This window comes from Dermochelys coriacea, chromosome 3 (assembly GCF_009764565.3).
Source record: "Dermochelys coriacea isolate rDerCor1 chromosome 3, rDerCor1.pri.v4, whole genome shotgun sequence".
Classification (NCBI taxonomy): domain Eukaryota; kingdom Metazoa; phylum Chordata; order Testudines; family Dermochelyidae; genus Dermochelys; species Dermochelys coriacea.
The window spans coordinates 170844522-170868117 of NC_050070.1; the positions used below are offsets into that span (position 1 = coordinate 170844522).

The 23596-nt window shown below is 41.6% G+C and overlaps 1 protein-coding gene across 6 annotated transcripts in view; it reads right to left on the reverse strand.

Annotated features, from left to right (window-relative positions):
• UTP25 (UTP25 small subunit processor component) overlaps nucleotides 1–22688 on the reverse strand; it is a 32613-nt gene extending 9925 nt beyond the window's left edge. The window contains exons 1-12 of one of the 6 annotated variants that reach the window (XM_043511810.1): nucleotides 22452–22583; nucleotides 20000–20188; nucleotides 19756–19795; nucleotides 17171–17423; nucleotides 16038–16244; nucleotides 13659–13747; nucleotides 10265–10675; nucleotides 8345–8564; nucleotides 6425–6627; nucleotides 4949–5131; nucleotides 3317–3429; nucleotides 2528–2773 (exon numbers count right to left, since the gene is read on the reverse strand). In XM_043511810.1, the coding sequence (XP_043367745.1) occupies nucleotides 2528–2773; nucleotides 3317–3429; nucleotides 4949–5131; nucleotides 6425–6627; nucleotides 8345–8564; nucleotides 10265–10675; nucleotides 13659–13747; nucleotides 16038–16224 (1652 nt within the window). In that variant the 5' untranslated portion in view covers nucleotides 16225–16244; nucleotides 17171–17423; nucleotides 19756–19795; nucleotides 20000–20188; nucleotides 22452–22583. Of the gene's footprint in view, nucleotides 1–28; nucleotides 784–2527; nucleotides 2774–3316; nucleotides 3430–4948; nucleotides 5132–6424; nucleotides 6628–8344; nucleotides 8565–10264; nucleotides 10676–13658; nucleotides 13748–16037; nucleotides 16245–17170; nucleotides 17424–19755; nucleotides 19796–19999; nucleotides 20189–20468; nucleotides 21600–21788; nucleotides 21887–22451 lie in introns of those variants that run through there. The other 5 variants (XM_043511808.1, XM_038394953.2, XM_038394952.2 and 2 more) reach the window with 5 other exon arrangements.
• Between the last annotated feature and the right edge of the window lie 908 nt (nucleotides 22689–23596).

Consider the following 23596-nt stretch of genomic DNA (forward strand, 5'->3'; position numbering starts at 1 on the left):
AAATACCATTGTCACAATCTTGTATTCTGCAATCTGATTTCAGAAACTCTTTATTTACACTGTCCATTTATGAAAGTTACATAGTAAATTAAGGACTCAATCCTGTGAGCTCTCCCAATTCCCTGACTTCAACTGGAGTTAAGTGCACTCAGCCTCTTCCATGACTGAGCTCCAATGCTACATCCACTGATGTATGGGAGTCTTGCCATTGAATTAAACAGAAACAGAATTTAGAGCTTAATCCTGCTAGGTATTGGGCACCTCCTGAAAGGTGCTGAGCACCATCAACTCCCACTGAACTCAAACTTTTTGGATTTAATCCTAATGCAGTAAAACTTGGTCAAACTAAGGCCCTGGGTCCTGTAAAGGGATTCACGTGGGTAGTGTGCCCCAGTGGTGTCCAAATTAAACCAGTGCAATTCATTGGGGTTGCACAAATCCACTCACACAGATCCCTTTTCTGGCTATGAGCTTAAATTTAGATAATAGTTTTTTTTGGCTCCGTCTCCCCTCCGACATACATCACTGAAATAAAATCCAAATCCCCTTTAGCAATACATTAGGAATTACCAGAGGAGTAGAATGTAGACTTGTTTAAGTGTCTGATCGCTTAAAATGCTTTTACAACATCCAAGGATGTAACAGCCAAAAGACTGTTGGAATCTTGGAACAATCTTACGCATGTGCTAGTCAGAACAAAAACTGGTTAAGAACCGGGATTTTCCGTTCTACAGAAAATTCCAACATTTCAAAATAAGATTTGTTCTCAGTCAGAATGAATAACCGAAATGTCATGCAAAAAGAAAATTAAAACTGATTCAGAATCATCAAAATGTTTTATTTTGAGCAATGTTATGCATTTTTACTTTTTTCCATTGAAAATTTCATCAAAATTGATATCAAATGTTGCACAGGAAAGTTTAGACTAAACAGCATTTTCAAACAGAAAACTATTCCATCAAAAAAACCTGATCAGCTGTAGTCAGGACAAAGCACTTTTTCTGAATGGCCTTGATTTGTCACTTACACATCTGGCCTTTTTGCTCCTTCTTTAAAATCCAGCATTAACTTAGTTTAATGCTTTTTCCTAGACTATTGTGGAGAGGAAGGGAGAAGAAACCAACTACAGAAATACCCAAAATGTATATATTAAAACCCAAAAAGAGATACCCTGGAAAGCTGTCACACTACCAGCCTAAGCACTCTACGTGCTGTAAGAGTCACCATACAATTTACTGCACCAAAGAGAGGACTGGAGAATCGGAAACTCCGGAGTTCTAAACCTGGCTCCGCTATAATTTCCTTCGGGAGGGCCTTGGGCAAGTCTTTTAACCTCCCTGCCTCAGTTTCCCAAATGTGCAAAATGTTAATATTAATCGTTATCTCTCTGCCACATAGGGAACTTATGGAGAACGAGTGAATAGTTGTAAAGCACTTGAAAGATGCAGGGCCAAATTCTGAATTTGATGTAAGTCTACGTCAATTCCAACCCTGTTCACTTTGGCCCCTAAAATGCTAAGTATCACCGTTTCAAGAGTGTTCCTTAGAATATGGGTTTAAACCAGAAAAGCTATAGTCTAAAGGGGCAAAAAGGCTAGAGTTGGGGGGAAGGGAGAGAATGCTCAAACCAACAACAAAAAACCCAACACACTCTGCTGGATGATTTGTATTACTGAAAATAGCAAGACCCTTCTACTCAGATAATGGATGTTGATGGCTCTGCGATACTGTAAAATTCAAAGGATACAGGATGTGAATGTTTCAGGTCAATTTATGGTCATAAAGCTTATGTTTTCACTGCCTTTTTTTAAGATGAGATTTTCAAGCTAGTCTACATCCTGCTGTACAGAGATTGGAAATTCATGTGGGGACATTCTTCTTGAGGAAATGCTGGGTCGCACTGAGCAGCTGTAGGTGCTCTTCTGAATGTAATTTAGCAGAGACCCTAACCCTGACTTATGCTCAATAAGGATCCTATAACTTTTACGCAAGGTCAGTTTCATCAGCTTCTAGGCTCCTAGCAGAATCCTACTTTTGTAATTTCGGGCTGCCTTACTAAATTCCACAGTTTCAAGTAGAAAAAACTTACTATGGGCCCCCTAAAAACTCTCTTAGTAGTGTTGCTGTCACGGAACAAATGCCATGTTCTTTTCCAGAGGTGAAAGGAATTATCCCAACACAGATGCAGACTGTGATGACTATGAGGACAAATCGGGATGGTGGTGTGTTCCTGCAGATGTCAGTGGGGAGTTGGGTGCATTTACCAACTCCCAACATTGAACCCTATACAGTATTTAATGTATTATTAAATATTTAAGGGAATATTTGCCATTTTTGTTTGTGTTAATATTTCATGAGTCTCCTACTTCAATCTAAGGATTCTTCAAACAGGTTACACTGATTCATGCACCAGACCACCACCACTCATCCATTACTGCTAGTTTGAGGCTAGCATATCCCAAGGGCAAGGCTTTGCCTTCAGATTTCCATATGTGCATCTCAAAGCAGAATCTGGCCCATGGCTTACCTTTTGTAAAAGTGGAAGCGTTCAGTGAAGATTAAGAACTGCTTCTCTCCCTTGAGGAAGAATTGTCTTGCTCTGGAGATACCAGATCTTTTGGTGTATTCACAGATGTGTGTAAAATTCAGCTCTTCCTTCTTGAAGTAATTTCGAAGACGCACATAGTCGAAATATGATGGAATGTAAATGAGTGTATGTGACATGATTGCATCACGATACTCAGGCAAAACTTTGTCAATGAAGAACTGAAACCTGGGTTAAGAAAATGCATATGAATATTATCCTGAGTCAATACCCATCTTTCCAACATGTAAATGAGCTTTCTTAAGAATGGGGGTGGGGAAAAAAAGGGGAAGAACCCTTACCAAAAATACAAAACAAAACAAAAACCAACCACCACCACACAAAAAACCACCAACCTCCTCCCCCCCCACATAACCCCCAAGCATTATTCTGTGTCACAGTCAAAAAAAAAAAAAAAAAAAATCTTTAAACTGACCAAGGTTTCCAGACTTGAGAAGGGCTAAATACAAAGGTACATCAGTGTGGCAAGGGTTCTATGATGTTGTTTATAATCTTTACAAAGAAAATTGCAGGGAGCGAGGACTAGGGGAGAGAAAAGTACCAGTGCATTTATTTGACTGCAGTATCTAACCCGCATCTGATGAGCAATAAGAGCGCACATTACTATTTACCATTTCATTATTTTTAGGTACACCAGCCCTGTGGGCCCTAGAGTACACTATACTGGACTAGGCACTGGGGCATAGCAGAATAGTTTGGGTGACAGATTACCTTTCATCTATTACAGAAACAGAACTTTCAGCTTCCAGCCTTCGGAAGACATGAGGAAGCTGTACTACAACATGGCTAATGGAGCCAATCGAGGGTACGTTCCTTACGGCTACCTGCAGAGGGTTAAGTCAAGCAGTTAGAGAAGCAGTGAAACATAAATGGTGTTTAAAAAGCCTTCACATTCTAATCAGTTTCATTTGATGACATACTCCTTCAGGCAACAAACGAGGCTGTTTTGAACAAGTCAATAGAGAACTACTGCCAGCACTACTTCCACACAGAATCTGAGTAACTATACATGACATGGCAACTAGGAGGATATGGGAGTGGGAACTAACTCACTGCTTTCTGTATGCCTTTTGCTCATCTTGGACAATGAAAACTGTCCAGTCATTTTCACTTTCTGGTTCTCATGGATTAGTACAATGTTACAGTGTTTGGCTTGCAAGCAAGTTAGAGGGAATGTAACATGTAAACAAAAATTCCATTGAACCCCCCCACCCCCCCAAAAAAACAAAACCAAAACAAAGAAACCCTCAGAACCCCTCTATTAATAGTCAGGTTTATAAGATTCGATACAAAACCAATCCCTAAAATTTGACCTGAAACTTTGTCACATCAGGAGTCTCTGTAACGACTCTGTGTTCGCACAGTGCCTAGCACAATGGGGTCCTTTCTTGGTTGGCTCTTAGGCACTGCCATAATAAACACATGAAATAAAAAAAAAAAAAAAAAATCTAATAGATCAAATAAAATTGCAATGGAATCTCTGAATACAGAACAGTTGCTTAAGGCAACAGTTTGCCATTGGAGATAGTTCTTAGTGCAGGCTGCACTGTCATGTAGATTAAAAACTGATGTGCATTATATGAATTATTGGCACACACACAAACAATAAGAATTTCTATTGCAGTTTCTTCATGTTGAAGATTAACATGGCATCTTGTCAGAGGGTAGCTGGCCCTTCTAAAGGGAGATAGGTCACAGTCCACTATGATGGCAGCTTATTTGCCTCCACAGTGAAGAAACTGAACTGTCACCTGACTGACAGCCATGTGACTAAACCAGGCCTCCAGGGCTGGCCTCTGAGGAGGCCAGAAAAACAGAGGCCTATAGATAGCCAAAGGGGCTTAGGGGACAGTCTGCAGAGTGAAGCTGTAGGATGAGAGAGTCTCCTGCTTTGGTCCATAAGGAAGGGAGTTATGGTTGAGCAGAAACCCCCAGCTGCAGGTTTAGTTTTCCTTTTGGAGAGAAGACAAAGAAAGCAGGATCGACATTGTCTCTTCTCCAGAGGCTCAGAGAACCATCAGAGGCAAGACCTCAGGGATGAGGGGCTGGGCCCAGCTTAAGATGGGGTAGAAGAACTTGTGATTATTTTGAACTTTACGTTATTTAAACCAAACCCAAAGAAGGGCCACCAGACTCATTAAAGGTGCTTTTTGGAGATGGGGGGAAGGAGAGGGGGAGAAATGGGGGGGGGGTTAGAGTTATTGAGGAATCAAGAGGGGAAACTGCGGTAGGGTGCAGTAAAAAGTCACCCCTGGCCACAAGAGGACACATAGGAAGCAGCTGATCCTGTTACCCCATTACCTCCAAAATCTAAGATAGTTATTGGCCTGTCCGTGAACTCACCTGGCCTCTGTAATTGAAGCAGTTCTTATTGAAGATAGAGTTAATCTGGGGATCTTGAAGAGCACTAAACAGTAGCGTTTGACGATAATACTTTGACCAGTTATTCAGATTCAGCATGCGCACTCGTGAAAAATCTACACCATGGGACTCCAAAGGAAGGAGGCTGAGGTGGTTCATCAGGTGCTTTAAATAAAAAGAGAAACAGATACATGTGACTTTAGACCACGAACGCACACTTGGCAAGTAAGTTAACTGCACTGTGAAAGTGAGAGGAAATGAACAACTCAGCCGATAGCATAACAGACTAGCAGCCTCCCAAAACACAGCTTTCTGGATCCTGCTCACTCATTGATGAACGGTAATTTAATTAGGCCCTGTAAAAAGAAATCTAGTAGAAGTCGTCATTAGCTCCTCAGACTTTAGAAGCTTAAAGTGAGGTAGATTTCATTTTTGGTATGGTCCCAGCTCCTGATTTCTTTCCCATGTGGGACCAGTTCCAGAAACTCTAGACTTAATCAATAAAGCCCACGTGGAACCCACATAGCACACAGTGAGAGTTATGAACACAGATGGTGAACTCATCCCTGTGCACAGGAGACAGCACCAGGCTTATGTGCCACAACATTGAATTTCACTCTGAGAAACATCTGGATTGGCATCAATGAATGCCTTTCCCCCCCCAGGACACGATACTTAAAAAAGACACTCTCCAAGCTCACTTCTGAAAGCACAGTGTTAACGGTGCTTCTTAAATCTCAGGAATTTATACCTGGGCACCTTAGTAGGGTGTTTCAGTCCAGCAGTCTCATGGAAATCTGCTTTGTTTTAATATACTGAACAACGTATTTTTCCCCAAAAGATACAGAGCTAACATTTTAAGTAATAATTCAAGGAGTGTTTATGAATTACCTAAATTCGGCAACCATCGGGATGCTAATCCTCCTAAGCCAAATTCCAAGGCAGACAGAAAGTAACTTCCTTCCCAAGTTCTACACATAGTTACAATCAGATACAGTATTCTACTTTATTTTCTGACCTGAAATGTTGTCTAATGTTATTATAAGCTGTCATAAAGCTGCTACGTTCCCTCCCAGAAGTGAATGAAGCAATCCCTGTTATCTTCCTCATAGGGTTGTTCCAAGATTTAATCAACAGTTGTGAAAGTCTTCACAGAACTTTGGATAAAATGTGCTACTGAAATGCCAAATATTGAGACCTACAGAGTAAAAGTGCTGAGTATTACTGAAATCCAAGGAGTATAATAGGCCTAGCAGACTTCAGCATGCATCTGTCATTCCAGGACAAAATTACTTTTAGTATGGGAAAATATTAGTGAGATGAAACATTATTAAGTGGGGGAAGAGAGAGAGAGAAAATGAACATTTGACACAGAGTTTATTGCTAGGGATGAATTACATCACTAGTTAGACATAGTATAGCAAGTCAAACAAAGTAATATTGGGTGAAAAAACCTACCAGAATATGCTCCCAATTCTGCATCAGGTAAACATCTGCTTGATCAATTATAAGAATTTCTATCGAGGAGAGGAAATCAAAATCTCTCTTCTTTTCTCCCTCTGCCCCAATAATGGTCCTCAAGCCAAGGGGAGAGGCAATGATGATATCAGAAGAGTAAAATGGTGCATATAATCGCATGCTCTTTTGAAGAATAGCAACCCCTGTCCAATAAAAAACAAACAGCAGTATTTTCTTAGTATGTTTGACTTTTTGATCACTGTACTTCCTTCCCCCCCACCCCAAAGGGTCATGCAATGAAAAAACCCACAATTCTCTCTCCTTCTCCCCCACCCCCACAGTTTATAGCCTTCCCCTTTAAATCTTGTTGTAATCATTATCTTACTCTGTCCAAGGAGGACTAGATGGAGCACCTTTAAAAATATATCAATACCATTCACAGATCCATAGGTTACTAAAACACAACACTCCACTCCTTCATAAAGGCAGGATGACCCATTCTGCTCTCAATTCCATCAATGTCAGTTTGGAGTAACTTTATGGACACTGGTTCTACACTAGCATGATATATCAGGCATGCTGGGCTGACCTAGGTACTGTTTCTTTTGTACAAAAATAAAGCGATGAGTTAATTATCCAGGTCATGACTACACCATTGATGGTATTTGGGCCCACAGCTTTCTGTGCCCGAGTTAGACACTTTGGGTAGAATTCCTGACTTAACGGCAAAATCCCACTGACTTCAACAGGGCCAGGGTTTCACCTTTTGTATTTTAAAAGCTCCTCACTGGAAATCAAGCCAAAGAAATAAGCTACCAGAGGGCATAAACACACAAGACAGAGTTGCAATTCAATGCAACAAAAACATTGACAAATATTTTGTAAAAATATTAAAAATAATAATGAACTAGTAGAGTTTAAAATGCATTCCCTATCCATACTAAAAAGGATTTTAGTGTCTAGATAATATGGTGATGGATGCCATCATAATGTCATCTGTCATCTTGCAGCAGCAATTTCCTCTCTATTCAGATGTGCATTTCTTCACAGCAGTAGGTGAATCAGACAGGTTTTTGCATGGGATTGGCTGTTGGAGAGTGATTTGGCTGCAGAAAGCAGCGTAACACTCAGTAAATCACAGCTATTCACTGGTGATGGGGCAAATGCTTGCATTTCCCACGACATTATCGAACATCTTAAGGCCGATTTATCTTTCAAGGAACAATAATTTTAAGAGCCTCTTCTTATCTGTCTAGGTAAGTTTGAACAACTATCTACTCCTCATGGCATCAAGCCACAAGCTAATTCTCTGCATACCATGCTACCCAGCCAGCATGAAGTTTCAATTTATTAAACAGTCTGGACATTTTCTCCTCAACTAGTATTCACACTCACTGCCCATCCTTTGCATGCATGAAAACTCTGCTGGAAATCATATGCAATACAATAGAAAATTGCTCTGCTCATTACAGAATTTCTAATTTTCCTCAGGCCATTACTGATTAATAACTTCAGTGCAAACAAACTGCTTTAAAACATAAATCAGGAGAAACTATAGTCATTAGAGGTGGAAGAGGTCGATTATATCAAGTCCATCCTTTCTCAGTTGCAATGTGGATTCCCCCAGCTGCAATAAAAGATGCACGGGGTTTTAAAATTATATTACACTTGATCTTAACCAGAAAAAGATTTCATAATGTTATTTTACCAAAAAAAAAACCAAAAAAAAACAAAAAAAAACCTTGACCTGGGTGAAATTTTCAAGAGTACCTAAACTGCATTTTCAAGAGTGATTTAGGAATTTAGGAGCCTAAGTTTAATTGGAAGTCAACAGAAATTAGGCTTCTAAGTCATTTAGGAAAACTGTATCCCTGCTCTTTAATTTTTAGAACTAAAATACTGATCAAATGATTTTATTACCTATCCTGAAATGATCATCGATGTTGCCTGAAAACACAGCTTCATAATCTTCAGGTCTTTTCAGGTTGGGAGGTTTCTCATCTGGATCAGAACCAAACTCCCCTTTGAAGCGCTTTTTGTTACTTACATCTATTCGTTTTTTACTCTCTGACTCAAGGAGGCTGATGAAAATCTGCACCACCCGTAAGGCAGATTCACGGAAGGGCACTACTATCAGCACCTGTATGGACCAACACAATTACAAAAGGATAACTTTCCTCGGTAACGAGGTCTTCTCTAGAGAAGAAGGGAATGCACATCATCCTATGAACCACAAAAAATACAAAGATGCCTGAATTTTATTTATTATTACACATAGTACCCATTACTGTGCCATCTGGATTAAAGGAAATATAGGTCCCTTGCAAACAAATTCTAAGGTAGAGGTTTGTGCCTGAGTGATGAAAGCCTGACTGAACAGATATGATTGGGTCCTGAAGCTGGCTCAGTGAAGTGCTTCAAAATGCACTTCCACTAAAACAGGCCTTAGCTGCTGGCTTCCAAACACCTTATTGAGAGTCAGCTATAAATAACTCAGCTGGAACAGGAAATGCAATGAGTAAACTTAAGCCCCTTTTCTGTGAGCAAAGAGGAACCATTGGAAGTGGAACCTGTGAAGTTCTGCTGTACAATGGATGGGGCTAGATGCCCAGGTGCTTACTCCCAACTGTGGTCTGGAGCTCAGCTCTGCAAAGGGCACTGTGGTCATTAGCATGCAGGACATGGACAAGACATGGGCCACTGGCACCAGAGGATTTTCCATTCTGCAGATCCTTCTATTCTCCCCACACAAGCTAGCAAAGCCCTGCACACAGATTATCCAGCCAAATGGCGGGAGTTGCCTCTACACAGCTACTTGGACTTGGTGCTGTATTTGGATCTAAGTTTGGTTCTAGTAAAAAACCCACTCAAAATACCTAAATACTAATATCTAAATAAACTAATAGAAGGAAAAAAAAAACAAACCAGATGATTTTAAAAGGTAATTAGTCCACAACGTACTGTGACAATCCAACACTGGAACTTTTAAACCAGGCCACTTACACTTCTAGTGACAAATCAGTGCAAACTGAATCCAGCTGTCCATCAATCAGTTTATGGCGGCTTAGTGACATTTTCCCAATCAAGAACATAATTTGATTGCAGGACAGCTCTAACCTGGGCCTCATCACCAATGAAAGGGGAAAGTGGCCTTATTAGAATCTGATGGGACTGGATCCCCTAGGGCCAATACAGATAGATCCCTGCTGATTTTTAGTTGACATAGCAATAGTTATGTAATAATAGCAGAAGAATTTTGGTCCAAAGTTATGCTGCACCACATACAAAGAACATCTGAAGCAAAGCGCGACCCGCAAAGACAGTAGCCCTTGAGAAATAGAGGGAAGGGAGTGGGACCTCATAAGGCTTTGGCTGAAGAGTAGTGACTATACAGAACCATTTCCACTGGTCCTAAGGGCAGCAAGTGGTTTTCTGGGGCAGTCTGTACAGATGTTGACCTCCAACTGCAGCAACAGTATAAGTTGTAAAGGGAGATATGGGGGCTCTTTATTTGCTAGTGTAGCAGGAACAGAATAAGAACAAGGAAGGAGACATCAATCTGTAATGACACTAGAAAAACTCTTCCAACAAAACAGGTCTCCTGGAATTAGTCTGCCTGCAAAATGTGCAAACTGAAGTTAGCCCTTTTCCCAGACTATTTGCCCTTGCCACTTACAGAAAGCTTCAAGACAACATGATCAGCCAGTGTGGAAAGACAAAAATTGGGAACATGTCAAAAGATATAAAGAGCTAGTGGATGATGCCAGGATAAACTATTATGACATCTGCATGGCAGGGCCAATTACCCAGCAAAAGATTAAGCTAATGGACTCCTCCCACCTTAGGTCTGGTGAGTCCTTGGTCCCTGAAATCGTCATTATCAACGGCTGGCTTCTGATCTCTTCGTTTGGCATTATTGCTGAGAACCTGGGCATTTGCCTTCAGGATGTGATTCATTGCATGCAGACAGTAAGCATGACGAACTTCTTCCCCATTCCCTAAAGCAGTTCTTTCTGGGTAGAACAAGTCCTTGTACTGATTCATAATACAAAAGAGTTCCTTTTGTAACAGGGTAAACGGGTGATTGTTCTGTTTAGTTAGTGTGGATAAGAACTGGCTGTTCACTTTTGGCCAGGTGGATTCTAAAGTCTTATGAAGATGAAGCCGTTTCAAATCAGCTTCTTTATCTGGCTTAAAAGTTCTCGGCTGCTGTAACGAAGAAGAAAAAACTAACTGGCCCAGCGTTGGCCACTGGAAAAAAAAAGAAAAGAAAAGAAAATCAAACGTGTTACTTTATTACTTAGCACCATACAGTTAAAAATATACATTCCTATGGCGGTTATTTTAATAACATATATGAAATACTAGTCTCTCAAACTTGATACAAATTAAAAACCTTTCTTCCTTCAACATGCACAATCTCTCAGGCTTGGTCTACATTACAAGTTTTTATTGGCATAGCTACTTCGGTTGGAAAAAAACGAAAAAAACACCACACCTCTGACTAACGTAGCTATGCCAACAAAACCCATTGCAGATGTAGCTTATGTTGATGGAAGTGGATTTCCAACAACACAGCTAACTTTGCTCGGGGAGGTCGTGTTCTGATATTTGCAAGAAAACTCCTTCTGTCAGCGTAGTCTGCATGTACATTATGGGGCTATGCCAGCATAACAATGCTGATATAGTCTCCATGGTGCAAACACACCATTTACTTTCTTTACCATATGAAAAATAAGATAATTCACATAAGCACTTTTTTTAAGATCAAAGACCAAATTCAGAGGAGATGTAAATTACATGTTAGTTGCTACGCCTTAGAGAGTTTAACCAGGAAGCATAAGGTAGTGTGATTTACATTCTGAAAGGCCGGAAGTGATGAGTGCAGAGGACGCAATTAGCAGGGGCAAGTTAAATAAGGCTCTAGCTTCTTCTCACCTCTCACAGAGTAAGTTACACCCTAGCCTCCTTTGTTCTCATTTGCACTCAATTTACCAATGTACATCATGCATCAGTTTACAGATCACCTCTGCATTTGTTCTATGTCTTTACCTATGGCCACCCTTCAACAAATAAAATCATGGCCTACTGTAAGATTCTAATTAAACATCAGACTCCAGCCTGAATGAGGGTAAGCCAACGTATCAGGTGGACAAAAATACATGATTTAAAGAAACAAAGAAGGAAATTGCATTTTTAAATGCAAAATAAGTGATTTTTCTGTATAAGAAACCTATTTGAAATGTTGACAATTCATATTACTACCTAAATTTACTATATTATAATAATTTAAATTAAAGAAAAAGCAATATTCAAGCAGTACATTTTTGTTGCCAAAGTTTAAAAGACACTGATCTGGTGATCCTGCCTAAGCACCTGAACAACAGTTTGATAAAATGCTCAGTCCACCTTTGACTGCAGTAGCCTCTTCTGCAAGTGCAGAGAGAATATTTTCTTTATTTCAGTTTATTAAACTAGAAAAAGCAGAATATGAATAAAAAAATGAGGTGTGAATGGCTATTATTAATTCTAAAGTTGTAAAGGATATGGTGACCAGAAATAATCAGTTCAATTTAGTAAACAAAAGAAGTATATCTGTAGTTTAAAATGCAAAACATGTTTTGATAAACTTAGGTTTTTTTAATTTATGCATCCAGAACTTTTAAGGTAGTTTTAATTACTTAACTAATAAAAAAAATTAAAATACTGTTTTGTAGATTTTAATCTAAATTCCAATTTCCATTCAAATGCAGCTTGACACAAATCATGAATAAAAAAATTAATCTACTGAATAAGAAATTCATCATTCATCACTTTCTAACATAATAAAAATGTAAAGATTAAGAAGCCATTCAGATATGTTAAGCTATGTAATTGCTTAAATAAATGTGTTTAGATAGAGTATATTTTTACTAACAAAAAAAAGTATCAAATTATACCAATGAATGAGAATCAATACAAAACAAGATTAAAATTGACTATTCAAACCAAGATTTCTTGCTTGTTGATTAAAATCAGTGATTTGAAATCAATCTACCCTCGTGTTGAATAACTGCGCTCTCGCTCTCTCTCTCTCTCTCTCTGTGTGTGTGTGTATAAAAAAAACCTGCTTTCATGGTGACGTAATCTACATGCTACTTCTAGTTGCATGTCATGGAGATGAATAATAGGGGATACAGTAGTCCTATGATATGAATATCAAAAATGTATCTTACGTGGTTCATTTTAGGACTAGTACTTAGTCACTACTAGGAGTGCAAAACTAATGATAATTGCTGAGCAAGATGACAAATGAGAAGGAACATCAATTTAAAAATCTAAAATAGATTGCATAACCTTCTAGGCAAGGGCTGTATCTATGTTTGGAAAGTGTCTAGCACATTTTGAATGCTATGGCAATCCAAGTAATAAAAAATGATATTCATTTTCTAAAAGTATTTTCCATTTATCCAGCTTTGATTCCTATTCATTACCAGGTTTTCTAAAACTACCGGGAGGACAGAATTGACAGCTGCAGGTTACCTCTTGGATAATTTATCCAAGATGTTACATGTGCTGGGCATCTTTAACTTTCTCCCTCGAGAACAGAACCCTTAGTGACAGATAATTGTATTTGAACAAGGAGATCAAAGAGGAGATCTATTAAGTGTGGCTTGTTGGTGTAGGGTAGGAGTCCTGTTTTAGGTGCAAGAGATCCCAGATTCAAATCCTGAACAAGTCCAAGTTTTCAGGAGGTCAGACTAGATGGTCCCTTCTGGTCTTAAATCTATGAAATAACATCAAGGTGTCTGACTGGATGAATGATCCCTGTGATAACAAGTGTTCAGGTGCCCAGCATATCACAGGAGGTGCTTGCCTCCTCTCAGAATCAGGTCTTGCAGGACTAATCCTAATCCTACCAAAAGTCAACAATAAAATGTCTACTAATTTCAGTAGTGCAGATTAGACCATAAGGACCAGATACTCAGTGGCTCCCATTTACTCCAGTTGAAGATCTGAACTTAAATTTTGACTCCAGCTTTGAGCTCGACAAAAAGAAAAATCAAAGCAACAATGCAGTCTGACTGAATGTTGACAAGAGTTCCAACAGTAATAAGTACTCAGAATCTATTTCAGTGCAGATACTGGAATTTTGGAATAAAGCATACAAAAGGACTAATGTAAGCTAAACATCAATTTCATTTAATGCAGGCACTTTTATAAGTTCATGATGGGGAAACAAACACATCATTACCTTCAGCTGAATTGTACTTTTAGAACTTGATGAAATGTTTCCTATTTCTTTTTCTTCCAGTTCTTTGTTCATATGTTGCTTAAATGGATCTATTTAAAAAACAAAAGCTATTGTTACTAAAACTGGAATCAAATTTCTGAACTGATTTGCAAGTGGAGTCATACATGATTTTTGAACCAGGTAACTCAGTTGCTAACGAAAATGATTTTACAGCACTTGGAGGGAAGAGACATTTCACTTCTCCAGAATATCAAATACTCTGTATATGAACAAACATTAAAAAAAATAGCACCATGCTGGAAACAGTGGAGCTTCAACTGCAAGATATGTGTGAAGGGGACAGTACTGTTGAACATAACTTAGTATCTCACATCTTGCAAGAAAAATAATGAGCCCATTTTCTTTTTCATAGAAATCTCTGCTTGGGATAGGGTGCTTTTGATCAATTATGTCAATACCGTTCTAGTTATGGGAGAAAAACTTTTTGAAATAAAAAAATTCTATTTGCTTAATTTCCCTAAAAGCTGGCAAAGACTCTGATTAGTCTAATCGCTCCCAAACTGCTTCTGAGCTCTTGAAAGGCCTGATTTTCAATTAATTTAGGGAAGTAATTGCATAAGCAGATCAGGTAGCTATCCATACACTACAGCATGTACAGTCATAGGCATAGCTTTTTGAAAATCAGGCCCTGATAATAACTGCATCACATGGGACTGCTCATTTCATATGAAAAAAAGGCCTACTAGAGAGAGAATCCTACTGCCAATGTCTTGAGGTTATCCTGTGCTCAGAACTCATGGGGTTTTCTAAATTGTGGCAGTGCTGTGCATTTCTTCCCAGCAATGCAACTGAAGAGGATACTACTTTAAAAGTAAGATAGCCGATCTGATTTGTTACTGTTTATACTGGTTCCAGCATTGGTTGGCCAAGGATAAGTGAATGATTACTACCATTTTCAGGAAGTCACTGCTGGATAAGGACAGAAGTTTGCTCCCTGACTGATGTATCCATATCTGTTGTTCTAGAGGACCCAGTTTTGCCTCTTTTACCACAGGCTAAAAAGCAGCTTCCAGTCCACAACGTTGCAAATAAAAGAAACATCGTTTATAGGCTGAACAATGTCACTGTGCCAAGTATGCCTTTGAAAAGCTGCTAGTTCCTATTAAACTGCAATGCCCACAACATAAGCAATACTCCCCAGGGTAACAAGAATGAACAGTTTTTCCCAATCACATGGCCCTTTGATGCATCCACCCTAATGTAGCAATAAGCAAATTGCATCACAGATTTAATATCAGCTGCTGTTGTAAGCAGACAAGCCAGTATCACCAGGGATGATGCAAATATAATTTCTCTCTTTTAAATTATGCCCTCTATCAAAACCACATAGCAGGAAATGTGAACAGAAATTCTGCAAACGCAAATGGGCGATTTGTTACTTTATCACGGAAAGGCCATACATATCACCCCACACTGTTATTTGTATTATGCACAGCGGTGTGATTCAAACACTGGAGTTTGGATTGCACATCCCAGTTTGATTTAACATTTAGAGAGAGATTCTCAGCTGCATCACTAACAAGCACAGCACAGAACTCACAGATGTGAAGGCTTTGGTGTCTTTAAGCCACCTTTGTGCCTTACCATTCCTAGGCTGCAGAGCCCCTGTCATAATTCAGCCAGTCCAAACAGCACATCTAAGTTACAGCAGCCTCCCTGGGCTGGCCTATGGACTGCAGCATTGCCCAGAATCTCTGGAGTATGCTCCTGGCATGTCTGTTACCTCAGAGCTTGTGAGGGCTTGCTCAGAAGTCAGCCTTATAGCGGTCTTCTGCCATGCTTGTGCCAAGTGAATCCTCCTCCAGCTAGATACAGGGCTTCTAGGGCACTTTACACCAGTCTGGCCCTTTTTTATTTTTTTGGGTGTAGAGGAGCCACAGCAGGAGTAAGAATCTCAGCCTCTGTTCCTTGAAATTTAGAAGTGGAGTACAGACAGCATCTATATTCTTAAACTTCAGTCTAGTTTTGTTTGGGTTAGCTTGGGAGATGAGCTTTTAATTCATAGTATGTGTGTGGGTAAATTCAGTACTCTGTTCTCTCCTACCAGGAGGTCACAATCACATGATTGTTAATGGGAGAATAAATAGATTCCCGAATCTGAAGACAATTTGTCTAGCCACATTACCAGGTGAGCTTACATAGACACAACTGGCTTACAAGTCCTCATAACAGAAATGTAACAGAAGAATTCAAAGGCTAGACAGCATGCCTTTAAGGAATTTGTAGTCTTGCTGCTTGTGGCTATTGTAAACAAGTGTAAACTGTCAAACTACAGGAGCCGCACTAGAGAGGGCTCACTATACAAATACTGTATTTTACCTTCTGAAACCATGACAGAAGAGCTACTCTCCCTCTCATCTGCATTGTAATCACCACTCTCCTCGACCATGAAATTGGTTTCCAGGCTAAATTCAGATTCATGTTTCACATCGGTGAACTCTTCACTTGCTCCAAGTTTTGGGTCACTGGAGGTATCTGCTCCATCGGCTTGCTCCTGGCCAAGCATCTGCTTTGCTGTGTCTTTAGCTGTGAATTATTGAATAGAGAAATGAATTATGTTCTCCAAAAAGAGTCACTCTACATGGACACCTGATTCTTGCTGGTTAGGTTCCAGGTATTATTTTAGCTACTGGTTATTTTTCTCCAATATTCTATCCAAAAACAGAACCAGTTTGTGTTTTACAGTAACAAAGGCTCATATGCATAATGGTCACTGATGCCCAAGGGATTATTTTAAACAGTATCTTTGCAGATGGGTATCTTAGCAGCCAAACAACAACCCTATTTTAAATAGCTACAAATTTGTAAAGCTGCCACTTTTTTACTAGAATTCTTCGCTAACCAACCTTGCAAATGAGGCTCTCTCCTTGTAGAGAAGGTTTCCTTCCATTTCAAATATTTTCTCCTCTAGAGGCAAATCCTGCCCTCTCTTCTGTGGCAGCAGCAGAACTAGGTGCTGAGTATCATAGAATCATAGAATATCAGGGTTGGGAAGGACCTCAGGAGGTCATCCAGTCCAACCCCCAACTCAAAGCAGGACCAATCCCCAATTTTGGCCCCCTCAAGGATTGAACTCACAACCGTGGGTTCTCAGGCCAATGCTCAAACCACTGAGCTATTCCCCCCAGCCAATGCAGGGGAATGCCCTGTGCCTGCAGTGCAGGTGGGGAGTATCCTCTGTGCGTCTTGGCAGAGTCCTGCTCCGTGAGGGTTCTAGGGGCTGGTGTATCCACTGCTACATAGATCTATTAGCCATTACCCCTTCAACGTAGAGTTGCAGGAGCCATGGAAGGTACTACTGCCTCAGGGCCAGAGCAGCAAAAAAAAAAAAAAAAAACAAAAACCCAGCATGCAGTGCAGCCACTCTGGGATACAAAGGCTTTAATGAGTGTTATGGTTTGTTTATACCTGCCAATTCAGCCATTGTTACCCATACATTAGACAAAAACTACCTTCTTTCTGGTCTTGCACATCATTCTCATCTTCACCAGCTGTATAATCTCCATCTTCACCCTCCTGAGACTCTTCACTGCCTGTTTCTTCCTCATCACTTTCATCACTTTCTTCAGACTCATTTTCGTCATATTCTTCATTGTTGGCATCTGGAACAGTCTTGAACGTGGCTAGTAGCTTGTGATACACGGAGACCTGTTCTGGTTCACTCTCTCCATCACTTTCTGCACTTGAGTGATCCGAATTCTCAGACTGAATGTGAAAATAGTGTTCCAGAACGTACATATTATTCCTTCAGCATGTTACTTGTTAGCATGTATCCTAACAGCCCAGCAATTATTAGTGTGTATACATACACAAAGCAGCAGTATTTTCATTTCCCATTTTCAGTTTTGCATTCCATGATTCTACTCTTGAACAGACCTATATAGTTTCATTGCATCACCTTAAGGGCAGGCAATTAAATTAGGCTACCAGTTGAGATTTTGAAAGCGGATTTAGCCATACAACTCCCTTTAATTTCAATAGAAGTTGTACGGCTAAATCTGCAGGGTAGTTTTGAAAATCTCTTTCTCCAAGAACAGCTTCTTGTGATCAGTTGGGATTGAAAGAACTTCAAAGTGAAGTTAAAAGTTTTGGAGTAGCAGCCGTGTTAGTCTGTATTCGCAAAAAGAAAAGGAGTACTTGTGGCACCTTAGAGACTAACAAATTTATTAAAGCATAAGCTTTCGTGAGCTACAGCTCACTTCATCGGATGCATCCGATGAAGTGAGCTGTAGCTCACGAAAGCTTATGCTCTAATAAATTTGTTAGTCTCTAAGGTGCCACAAGTACTCTTTTTTTTTTTTTTTTTTTTTTTTTAAGTTTTGGCATCAGAAACTTTAAGACAAAAATTGCTATGAGTAAGAGACATCTATGACAGAGTTTATCAGGGCAATATTGTTTTCAGCTTTATAGGGATTGGCTTCATATTAACAAAACTTCATTAAGAAGTTTATGTTTATAAGTAGTAACGCACTGAGCATCTCTATAAGGAAAGTCTGTTGACACAGTACAAGATGACAGTTCTGACCACGTCAGAGCACCAAGCTTCTTTGGGAACAGACAAGTCTGGCTACTTGGACACAGAACTTTGACCTCTGGACTTTTAAATATGAAATCTAGTTGATCTAATTCTGTACTGACTTAACTCAATGGGCTTATCCATAGTGTAGAGTAACAGAGATTTTGACCCTGTCAGTCTAAGCCATGGTCAGAAGGAGATCAGAATGTTTGTTGTCTCCACAAGCAATGAGTTTCATTAAACTGGTGCAGGACACTCAAGAGAGCAACCTATATAGGAAGAGACTTAGTGGAGATCTGCATCAGTTTAGCTCACTTGGTAATCAGTAAAAAGTCACTGCTCAGATCCTTCTCCTATTGAAGAAACATCTGACTTTCAATGAGGCAAACTTGGTCTCCGAAAGATTAAGTCAGCAAAAAGTCCCTTCTAATGAGTACAGAACCTGGTGGACAGGCCAACCCTGACTCTCTTAAGCAATAGTCAGAATCCTAGCTGCTGTCTGCTATACCAGCCCAGCAAAGTGCCTTCTGCAAGCTGGATGAATTATATGGTACCTGGCACAAACCTGCTACCCTAAAGAGTGACTATAACCGACCAATGCATAAGATGACCAATACAGACCTTGGAAGAATCTTAAAAAGCCAGGAGATCCAGAAGGCCCTGCGTGCACCAAATAAAAATGATCCTGCATAACAATGTTTAGCTATGACTGCAAGTAAATTTCATACTGCAGCCAGTACTACAAACACAATTTTACTATGCAGAAACATTGGCAAGCTTCATGCTGAGATTAAATTTTCCTTTTCAGCTCCTGGCACCTTGAAGTGAGAGGCAGCAGAGATACTGTAAACAACAATATAAACTATGGCTAAAGAAACAAACTAGCAAAAGAACCCAATCTCCATCCTAAAGTTTTGAAGCCTCCTCATCCATCTGAAAGGGGATGATGGAGGGGATTCCCTTTTTCAGACCAACATAAAATTAAAGCACTACAGATCTCTAGAAGTGGAACAAGTTGTAATGAAATTCCTTCACTCAGTGAAAAGCTACAGTTTAATTGGAGAATGAAAATCAAATTGCCTACCCCATAATGGGCATTAATAAAATAAGGAGTTACAAGGGACATTCTCAGATTTAATATTATACTTATTATTAACTCTTCATTTTAAAAGTCTAATTTACTTTTCACTATTTAGGTTAAATTCAAAAATTCTACACTTAGCTTGGATGACAAAAAGAGACTCATCAGTTTCTATTCAATTTCACTTCACAGCTCGTGTTCTAGGCAGTGCTGACATTTTTGGATTGCAAATCCTTCAGAGAAATGTTTAAAACCAAAATAAACTATTTTCAATGGATGTTTTTAACTTCATTGAAAGTATTCTGGAAGCAGGTTTTTACTTAAATTAAAATCTTGATTTGGCATCTCAATTAGCTCTATACTGTTTAATGCTTCACATTAGTTTCATGACTATCAATAGCAATGCAAAGAGGGCTATAAAAATAGCAATAATATATTACCAGCTCACAAATTTCAGTTGTTTCTTCTCTTCCAGAAACCCTGAAAAGACAGTGTTGACATTTATTTTTCTTAATTATCTGACAGTTTCTCCACATACAACATAACAAAATGGTAGGGTGGGGGAAAGGGAACAATAAATATGAACCAAAAATAAGTCCTAATGTAATTAAAAGCCAACTTAAAGAAAAAGCTAAATGTTACTGCATGGGCTGGGCCTTTAAGGGGTGCTGGGTTCAGCCTCACCTGTGCCTAGTACTCCATATCCCAGGTGATGAGTTTGGGTCAGGTGACAAACATCACATAATGGTAGCCCCAGGGGTAGGGCTTCCTAGAAGAGTGAGTCTGTTGCCCTCAGAAGGAGGGCAACCAGGAGCTGGGGAAGACCCAAGAGTAGTCCTAAGAGGGTGTCTCACTGCTCTGAGGACTGGTGCCCTGATACAAGCGTAAAAGAAAGAGAAAGATACACACTTATGCTTTAAGGGAGCAGAGATGCTCCTACAGGGTACCCTGCTTTCCATACCAGCCAAACAGAAAGGTCTGGCTAGAGCTACCAACAAGGGGGAGACAAAGTCTTTGAGGGAGTTAGGAGCCCACAAGAGTTGTAGTGGACTGCCGAGCCTGGAAAATGCATGTGGGTAATTTTGGCTTTGAGTTAAATTATTATTTGATGTTAATGAACCAGACCCCAGAAGGGGAAAGTAATTCAAAGCACCTGCTGTGGTGGTTTGACTGGGGAAGGAGAGGAACTGAGGCAGTTGCAGAGTCTGACAGTAGATGAGGTAAGACCCCATTATATTAAGTCTCTCATAAAAGCCATAATAACCAAGCATTCTGCTCTGTTGCTTCTGACAGACAAATTCTCTAACAAACATTAACAATATGCCACCAATTTACTACAAAATTATTCAGCTAAACAAGTTTATACAACAAAGTTAACTGAGGCAAACTAGCAGTTACAGCATTAAGATAGGATCAGTGAATTAGTAGGGAACCACTTTCACTCTAGAAAAAACTAATGTGCAGCACAAAGCCAAATGTTGTACAACATACTGGCTACCAATTCAATTCCATACCAGTGAAGGATATCTTTATATTTAATCACCAGATGAATCAGCACGATTACGTGAGAGCCAAACACTACATAAACTGGACTAAACATTCAAACTATACCTGTCCCTGCATGGGACAGTAACAGCATGTAGAGAGTCATAGGAACATATCTATTACGAGCTCCCAGTCAGACCTGCATGGTCTCACTCATTTGAAGGGACAGTCTCTAACTTGGATAAGGATGGTTCTACGGGGTATCAGACCTCAGCACATCCCCCAGGTGCATAGCTGGCCACACAACCTGCAGTCCTGACAGGTTTCTAAGAACACTGATCTCCATGTGAAAGCAAGATGCTGCCAGGGTGAACATCCCCCAGGAAAAAAATAAATGAAACCCACCAAGCCTCTTACTGTGCACAGGACACTCAAAAAATAGGTTTGGTCCTATGGGGGAGTGGGGGTGGGAAGAAGCTTTAATAATAGTGTATCTGGATAGACAGGCACTTGTCAGGTGAAGATCTAATCAGGGGTTCTCAAGCTTTTTCTCTCCGAGCTCCCCCCTCCCGTACGCTATAAAAAACTCCAAAGCCCAGCTGTGCCACTACAACAGTTTTTCTGCACATAAAAACCAGAGGCAGTGTTAGGGGGTAGCAAGAAGGACAAATGCCCGGGACCCCTCACACCCTAGGGGGCACTGTGAAGTTATGTTGCTCAGGCCCTGGGTGGTGGGGCTCAGGGCTGCAATCCCATGTGGTGGGACTTCAACTTTCCGCCCTGGCCCATTGCAAGTCTAATGCCAGCCACGCTTGGCGGACCCCCTGAAACCTGCTCGCAGCCCCCCAGGGGGCCTCAGGCTCCTGGATGAGAGCCACTGACTTACACCCACTTAGGAAAGGTGGGCGAGCAATGGGGCAGCCGAGGTTCAGACCAGTTAAGTGTCTTGTCCAAAGTCACCAGGAGCCAGGAACACAGCAGGAGTCACCTGCTTTTTCCAATCGCCCCCGCCGCCTTCCTACGGCGAGGTCAGACTCGCTCCCCGGCTGGAGGGTTTCGCTGGGTCTTCTTCAAAGGGAGACTCAACGATCTTTTTAAGCCGGCCCCGTCCAGCCTGTCCCAGCCGGGGGCAGCGCGGCAAGCTGCCGCCGCAGCCCCCGCCCAGCATCGCCCCGTCCAGCCCCCCGAGAGGCAACCACGCCCGGCAGCCTCCAGCACCGTCGTGACCCCGGGGAGCCCAGGGCCCGGCTGCCAACTCTCCGCCCGGCTCCCCGGGGCGGGGCCGGGCCGGGAGCAGCCGGTGCAGCGTAAACTCGGGGCGCCCGCTGCTGCTGCGACCCCTTGTTACGTCCTGCTTCGCAAGGCCGGGGCCCGACCCACCTCGCCGGAGGGAGCCGCTCGCCTCCTCCAGCCTCCGCCCATTTCGGCCTCGGCTCTTTCCGGGCAATTCAGACGTTGACAGCGAGGGGCTGCCCCAGCGCCGGGACGCGGGGGGGGAGAATGAGGCTAAAGGCCCCTGGGGCTCTTCCCAGAGCGGGGGCCAGGCCGGCGGGAGAAGGGGCAGTTTCCCAGCTGCGCGGGCGGCTCCGGGGAGTCAGTCCCTGGGGCCGCGGGGACACGCGATCGCCCCACCCGCGCCGCGCCCGCTCACTTGTCGTAGAACGGATGCGCCTCCCCAAACTCCTTGAGATGCTTTTTCTGCTTCTTGCTCAAGCGGCCGACCAGCGGGTGCCTGGGGGGCTTCCTTTTCCCCATGGCGCGGCCGTCCCTCCCGCACCCACGTGGGTCCCCTCGCCGGCGCTTTACGGCCCGCCGTAAACCCGCCCGGCCTCGCAAATCGCTCCCCGCGGCGGGCCCAGAGCGGAAGGGGAGTGGGGGGGATTAGCTCAGGCCCCAGTCGGGGCGGGCCTCCTGCCGGATTCGGCTCTCCGCGGCTGCAGCCCGTGGAAAGCGGGAGAGCGGCGGGTGCCTCTCCCTTTGTATGACTGTGTAGCGGTCTGTCTGTGGTATGTACACCGCCCTGGTATCTAAGGCTAAGCCATGGTGCGTGCCGCAGGCTGTTCAATCAGTTCTGCGCTCTCTTCATCGGACTCGGTAATTCTCCTGCCGCTGACACATAGGGCAGTTGCTTTATAAATGAATAGAAGCTGCTCCGCTGTCTTCGTCCAGTTTGGGTTCAGCTGTGTAAATAAGTGGTAGGCCTGTACGTTTCTTGTGCATCAGACGGAGGCCTTGATCGTGCAATGAGTTCCACAGAGGCGGACCTCTGAATCTGCCCGGAGCCTTACTGACTTCAGAGTAAAAAGAAAAGGAGTACTTGTGGCACCGTAGAGACTAACAAAAGTATTTATTTATTTGAGCGTAAGCTTTCGTGAGCTACAGCTCACTTCATCGGATGCTTTCGTGAGCCTATGCTCAAATAAATGTGTTAGTCTCTACGGTGCCACAAGTACTCCTTTTCTTTTTACTGACTTCAATAAATGCCCCAGCAGGAGCTCATTGCAGGCAGCTGCGAGAGCCAGGTTCAGTTCTTGCTATCTGATGTTGGACAAGTCACTTCTTCCATCTGTAACTGTTACCCTAGCTATAAAATGGGGACAATAAAACCACTATTATAAAACATTTTGAGAGCGGGAAAAGGAAATTATTGATGTGCCAGACATTGTTGCTATATATTTTATACAAATTTAAATGAAAACTACAACAGTGGGCATATTTCTAAAAACACTAGTGGGTGTAGTGTTTGTGGTTATGTTTGGCTGCATGTGTGTGTGTTCTCCCTATGTGCTGCCCCAG